This window comes from Rana temporaria, chromosome 8 (assembly GCF_905171775.1).
Source record: "Rana temporaria chromosome 8, aRanTem1.1, whole genome shotgun sequence".
Taxonomy (NCBI): Eukaryota; Metazoa; Chordata; class Amphibia; order Anura; family Ranidae; genus Rana; species Rana temporaria.
The window spans coordinates 130,127,866-130,135,365 of record NC_053496.1 but is presented as its reverse complement, the minus strand read 5'-3'; the positions used below and the strand labels follow the sequence as shown (position 1 = coordinate 130,135,365).

Genomic DNA, 7,500 nt, shown 5'->3' with positions numbered 1-7,500 from the left:
ACATCTGTAAATTTTTATTTGTATTGTTGACACCAAAATTATTTTGTTGTATATTACAGAAACTTGCGTAAAACGTCATATAAATATTTCACATCCTGGATACACGGTTATCTCGGAAAAGGTAATCGAAGACCCATACCTTCCTGTGCAGTTCATGCAGTAAGAACAGCTTTTCCTGATCCCGAAGGCCTATACGTTGGCTTTAAATATTCAAATGACTACGACGCAGGGGAAATGGCATTTGAGTTTTAACATTAATAAACATATTTAATCAATGTTCTGAAATAACTAAACCAAATAAAGAAAATATATTACCATTTGTAATGTTGTTTGAACATAAGATGTATTAAAAATTTAAATTCTAAGATAAAAAATGTTTTTTTAATTTTTTTTTTTATTTTAAAAAAAATATTGTGTAATATATAGTATTAGAGGGCCAAGGTCACGTCGAATTGCGGCGGCGTAACGTATCGTAGATATTTTACACCGCCGCAAGTTTTCTTCGCAAGTGCCTGGTTCACAGAGCACTTGCAATGAAAACCTATGCTGGCGAGCTCTGGCGTAAGCCCGCGTAATTAAAATGGGCGTGTTCCATTTAAATTAGGCGCGCTACCACGCCGGACCTACTGCTCATGCTCCGTTTCACAATTTCCCGTCGTGCTTTGGGCGCAGTGACGTCATTTTTTTGAACGGCAACGCGCGGAGCGTAATTCCGTATTCCCGGATGGAAATATTAAATTCACTGACAATAAAATAGATAATATATATATATATCTATATATATATATATATATATATATATATATACATATATACAGGGCTCAAAATTTCAAGCCCTGAGCTACTAGCCAGGCCTCAAGAGTTACTCGCCACCAGTTGCCCCACCTAATTTATACACTGCTCCACGCCTAATTGCGCCCCTAAACACGCCCTCGTAGATTATCTAATGGAATGACACTGTTAAATGTTTTATGCAGAATCAAGTTACACAATTAAATATTACCAAAAACAACTTTAACAAAATGGGACAGGGCACTGGGGACAGACCAGAGGGACAGGGCACTGGGAGCAGACCAGAGGGACAGGGCACTGAGGGCAGACCAGAGGGACAGGGCACTGGGGGTAGACCAGAGGGACAGGGCACTGGGGGTAGACCAGAGGGACAGGGCACTGGGGGCAGACCAGAGGGACAGGGCACTGGGGGCAGACCAGAGGGACAGGGCACTAGAACTGGATCTCTTTCGCATTCTCTTGCTGTCTCCTCTGCAACTCCCATCCATCCATCCTCTCTCTCCCTCTCCTATTCATGTCATCATCAGGAGCCTGTGTGTGCGGCTCCGCGCTTGCATGTCCCCACTTCCCCCTTTTATTCAGGCTGGCAGTGAGGAGAGGAGCTGCAGCACAGCGGGAGGGAGTACAATCCAGTGCTGAGATCCACACAACTGCACAGCCGTTGACACCATAGCACAGCGCACATTGACACCGCACAGCACACATTGAGACCAGTCTGCTCACAGTGCTCAGACTGAACTGTTGAACACCTACATAGAGCACAAGGAGAAGAAAACTGCACAAACTGGAAGGCTGCCACTCTCATGTCAGGGCAACTTTCAGTGAGCGCTGCACTGCCTACCTGGGACACCCGGAGTGTTAATTTTCGCAATCCTCCACCTGACTCATTATTTCCTGCTCCCTGCTCTCCAGCTACATTGGTCGGGGGGAGGGGGCAGGCTCAGAGATGTCATACTGTTAGTTCCCGTGGCTTTATGAGAATTGTAAGGAGAGCACCTGTGTACTGCTCTGCCTGTGCGCGGCTAACCAGACTAATTTTCCCGAGCATGCACTTTTCCTCTTCGGCCGCCAATCGCATAGGAACTCTAAGTGTAGGCACAGATTGAAGGGACATTGGTCATGCAGCCCTGTCATCACTCGCCCCCAGCTAAAATCCACAAGCCAAATGCTAGCAGGCGAGTGGAAATTTTGAGGGCTGTATATATATATAAATAGTATATGTTTGTGTGTAAGATAGATACATACAGATATTAAAAAATACAAAAAGAACATTTAATATAAATTCCTTTTTCAATTTATTTTATGTTATATAAATAAAAATACAAATCTACATGTTTTTAATAGTACCACATTTTTTATTATTTAACATAATTAATGCAGAAATTGTATATGTTGTATTTTTATTTTACAAAAACTAAACAACCACCAAAAAAATATATACTGTGGTTAAAATCAATTAAATATTTTTATTATTATTGAGGAAAACAGAAGAATAACAAGAACATTTTATGAAAATGTAAAATAAACAGGCATCCCAGGATGAGATCTGTAGAAGACAGTGTAAATTTTAATTCCAAAAAAGTTAGACTTTAAACATCAACAACAGTACACTAGTATTTTTTACAGACTGCAAAAAAGAAAATGATGGTAAATGCTCAAAACTCTCTCCTAAAGCCAACATTCAAAGTATGGTTGTTGAATGATTCTAACTTATTTAATTTTTTGTAAAATTATGGTTGTTGATAGGCTCGATATTACATTTTTTTTTAATTTTTTTTGCCGAGGAAATTCAAAAGCAGCAAATGCAGCAGAAACTGGTTATATTCTTTTTTTTTTAATTGTGCATAGAATATTATTAAATATAAAAATATTTTTGGGCGGGCATCTAACTATTTTGTTTATTTTTTATATAAAAAAAATATTTTTTTAACTATCTAAATAAAGATTATTGCCAGTTAACCAGCAACGACTGTTGCTCAATAGCCCTGTATAAACGATCGGTCCAAATCAATAAAGATGCTCTGATGGATTTTTACAAAGCTTTACCGATGAAGTTGAATTATGGTCAGTCGTGCTTACACATTATCTGTTCGAAAAACGATTGTCTCATAAGACGTTGATTTTCAACACAACGGCGTTTTGATCAAAAGAAAGTTGAATGTTTCTAAGCATGCGTATATTTAATTCTGAACATGTCAGGATTTGTAAACGGCGTACTACCAATTGGTTTTGTTATATCGGTTAGGAAAATAACAAATTTTGCTCACAAAAAACATGTTTGATCTATTAAACCGTTCCCATAGGCTTAACCAATCATGTGTACGCGTACTTATTGTTTGAACACACAGATCCACGTACTGTCTGAATAAAGGCCCGCAATCATGTGATACCAGTAAAGAGGAAAAACTGTCCCCTCCCCTTGTGAGTCCACTTCCCCGAAACTTTTAATGACTCCCTTTGATACAATATTAAACGTTTTTATAGTGTCCCCTTATGGTTAACCCCTTTTCATACCAGTGACACTTGTACTGTAAGAAAGAAATTAAAAAAAATAATATTTCTAATGTACAACCTAACATGATAAAGACAATATTCAGAATAGTTCTATATTTTATCGATTGTATCAAATACAAAATATATATTTTACACTAACCTGCATCAAATGAGAAAGCAAATAAAGATTATGAGATCTAGAAAGAAAAATTAAAGATTAATACCAATTTTTTTAAATAAATATGTTGAATAATATAAATATATACGAAATAAATTACGTTTATTTTTTAAAGGTGAAGTGCATTCCATTTAATCTTCAAGCCTGTATGAGGGAAAACGTGTCATATGCATTGACACTGCCATTTTTTTGTCTGGTCGTTCTGAAGCTGCTATATTTACAGGCATAAGTTCCTCTTTAGATTTCCACGTGGGTGTTGTTTTTCCGGCAGCAACACTCGTAATAGTCTTGATGATATCATACAAATGATCAAGACGTACAGGCTCATAAATCTTACGAACGATCCATTTCTTTCTGGAGCGTGGGTGCTCCAAAGATGTCCTTTTTGTGCCCAGCTCTTCAGTTCTTTTATTGGGTCTACGTACAACGGCTTGGGAACGACCAACATTTTTGTTGTGTGAAAGCACAGCCAGCTTTGTTCGTGCCTCCATTGAATTAATCCTGAAATGCAGACGTTTGCTCCTATATTTCAGAACACTAGAATGAAATGTTTCTATTGCACCAGTGTGACAATAGAGCACTAAATGTGGCACATCATTCTTCAGTTTGTTTGATACAATAACATCCTCAAGTTGCTTGTAGGCTGCACTTGGTTTTACTAACCATTCAACATGGGCATCAGAGTCCAATATTGTACTATGTCGACAGTACTTTTTAATACCTTCCTCCTCCCACTCATGTATGTTGCGTACATGGTACAGCAGGGAAGTCCATGTGCTCCAGAAAATTTCATTGTCACCTTTACAGTGCCTACTACACCAGTAGAAGTGATTAACTACAGATGCTATCCAAAATTGCAATTGTTTGCAAGCAGCTTTTTTGCTGGCCTCAACTAATTTTCTTTTCAATGGTTTGACGTAATGCCAAAGGTCGTACTGGTGCATAATGTTGCTATATTCCTCTCTCATGATTTTCTTGATGCCGAGATGTTTGTCCGTGCCTAAAATTTGAACATCATAGCTATCAGCAATGATGCGGTCCAGACAGTTCTGAAATGCCATTTTTTCCATGGCAACGGAAGATGTTGTCTGACTGACCTGCACCGTTTCAAAATCTAATATTGTTTTCGACTCCAGTTCCATCATCGTATATGTGCAATATTTGGCACAAAAACCTGGACTGTCGCACTGTCCGTCGCCCACTAAGAAAAGAGAATTTTTCTGCATATTAGATTTGTTTTTATTTTTTTCCTCAACCCAAGCCTGGTCAATTCCACCATAGATAAATTTGTTCAAATACTTGTGATAAGTTGTTTTTGAAAAAATTGGTATTTTACATAAATCCATCATTTCCTTCACTGTGGAAAATGAGGATCCACTACATGAAATTGCTGATGCAAGTATTACATTTCCTGCGGCAAAGTTCTTAATTTTGGGTTGACTTTCCCAAAAGAGGTTATGGTGATTTTCTTTACAAGTGACATAAACTTTCACTAAGCTCCCAACCATTACCTTATCCAAATGGATCACTTGTTCGAAACAATCCTCTAAGGGGCAACATAAATGAGCAAATAATTTATTTAGACATGATTCAAATACTATGAATTTTCTTTCATCGACCATTAAAGTTTCAATAGCATCTGTATGATTGGTATTTTCAAGGGTAAGAGTACTATCTAGGATTGAAATATCACTATCTGACACTATAGAAAAATCTGGAACATAACTTTCATCCAGGGTTGAGTTTGGATCAAAAGAGTTGTTAATTGGATCGTTTGTATCCATAGAAACAATGTGATCATCATCTTCAACATTTTCTGACTCAACAATATGAGAAAATGGTACTGGAACATGACTAGGTTCATCGTTTAAAAAAATAGGTGCCTCACTTGTGCCTGCTTTGTTAAATTCATCCATTGACAGTGTCACATTCTGTTTAATTGGGGTGATTTGAAAATCTTCAATTATATTTTTGCTATTTTTTTTAGCTGGAGTAGATTTTAATAAACTTTGGTCGACTATCTGACAGGAGACTGAATAATCATGATCCTGGAATATATCGTGATAACTGGCAACAAACCCATATGATTTTTCAGAAACTGAATAATCAAAATCCTCGGGGAACGTTTGGGTACTCAATTCAGATTTAGTAATTGTGTTTTCAAGAACTGCTTCATGACAAGGGCAGCAGCAGGCAACTTCCTTTTTTTTTTCTAAATACAGTAATCGATCTGTCACTAGGGAAAAATGACGGAGCTGCATTGTCTTTCAAAACTGTCATTTTTTTTTTCTTTAAATAGGAGTCAGCTGAAAAATGGGCAGAACACATTCTATATCTATCTCCATTTCTGTCATTAAATATTTCATTTGCAGCTAATGTGAGTTCTTCCTCATTTAAAATACAGGTTGAAATCCAAATTTTTATCAGTTCTATATTTTTGGGAAATATGTGTAGTTTCACATCTGGAAATTTTGTTTTTAAGCCCGTCCTATGAGGACATGCATTAAAAATGCACTTTGGCATTTTAAGGCAATCTGTAAAAAAAAAAAATAATAATAATATTATTAAAATAATAATTTAATTATTATACATTTTAATATTATCCACAATATAAAAATAATAATTGTGAATAAATTTATTATAACAGTGCATATAATTTTTTTTTATAAATAATAGAATATTTAAAAATTATCTTTAAAATATCAGACTATATTATATATAGCAGGGATCCTCAAACTACAGGCCCTCCAGCTGTTGTAGAACTACACATCCCATGAGGCATTGTAACACACTGACATTCACAGACATGACTAGGAATGATGGGAATTGTAGTTCCTGAACAACTGGAGTGCCGTAGTTTGAAGACCCCTGATATATAGTCCTCCAGTTAATTCTATAGTAAGCTTAAACTTTATGTTAAATGAAAAAATAATAAAAATATACAGTTTAGAAGAAGTTGAATTTGCAGGAGATATATATTTTGTCATTTTTCAAAGCTAATTTTTTTAATATGCTTGTATGCCTGTATAATTTTTTTTTGACAATTTTTTTTAAACAAAAGTAATAATCAAATTTTTTTATTTATGTCCGTGTATATAACAATTATGGGGACGGACTGCTGTGTAATTATTGTGCAAAAAAATGGGCAAGAACAGGGTGCACTGAAATGATAACATTGATGATCTACAATGACGCTTCAATGTTGGGCAATGCTTAGTGGCAATGTAGTAAAATAAGAGGCTAGAGAGCCAGTAAGCACTTATGGTGATTGATATTGGGCATCGATGATAGTCAACTAAACTTTGAATATTTTTATTCTTTTTTGTAACATAAACATTTTTTAATCTACAGGGTGCTTGGGTGTTTAAAAATACAAAAAATTAGAGATTATGTGGCTATGGTGGCGTGCGGTGTGTGGAGCAAAGTAATGCTATATATGTAGTGCCCTATGTAATGCTAAATCATGTAAACTGTATTGAAATAATTAAGAACAGTGGGAGTTCGCTTGTTTTTGTTTTTAATAAATAATACTTATCTTTATATATCATGGTCATGAACATGGGCCTCGAGGCTGCTTCTCTGGTCAATGTTCTTCTTTCCGGCTCACTAAGTATAGGTGCAGAGTCCAGTCTTCGTAGGTTTGCGGTTGTGCCATACACTTTTCATTTTCAGATGATGGATTGAACAGTGCTCCGTGAGATGTTCAAAGCATGTTAAATTAATTTTAGAAAAATCCATGGTTTGATGTTATTTTTATGGTTTAAAACATACCTGGCCGGTGTATTCTTTCGAATTCATAAAGATTCTTATAAGACTTAAAATCAATACTTTTTATTTTTTATAATATATTCATGTAAAAAAAAAAATTTACATTAAATATTAAGGCCAATTGTTAGTTTATTTTTATTTTCTAGACAAGATATAAGATTTATGAGGTCAATATAAATATTTTTTGATTAATTTTTAGAGAATTTTAAAATACCTTGAAATCGGTTTAAATAGAAACAAAATATATTTTTTTATATATTTTTTTTTTT

The 7,500-nt window shown here is 35.4% G+C and overlaps 1 protein-coding gene across 1 annotated transcript in view; it reads left to right on the top strand.

Annotated features, from left to right (window-relative positions):
- The window catches only part of LOC120910708 (P2X purinoceptor 7-like), a 3,757-nt gene extending 3,324 nt beyond the window's left edge, over nt 1-433 (top strand). Inside the window, exon 4 of the mRNA XM_040322450.1 lies at nt 60-433. Coding sequence (XP_040178384.1) covers nt 60-252 — 193 coding nt within the window. The 3' untranslated portion in view covers nt 253-433. The remainder of the gene's footprint in view (nt 1-59) is intronic.
- Nucleotides 434-7,500: the final 7,067 nt, after the last annotated feature.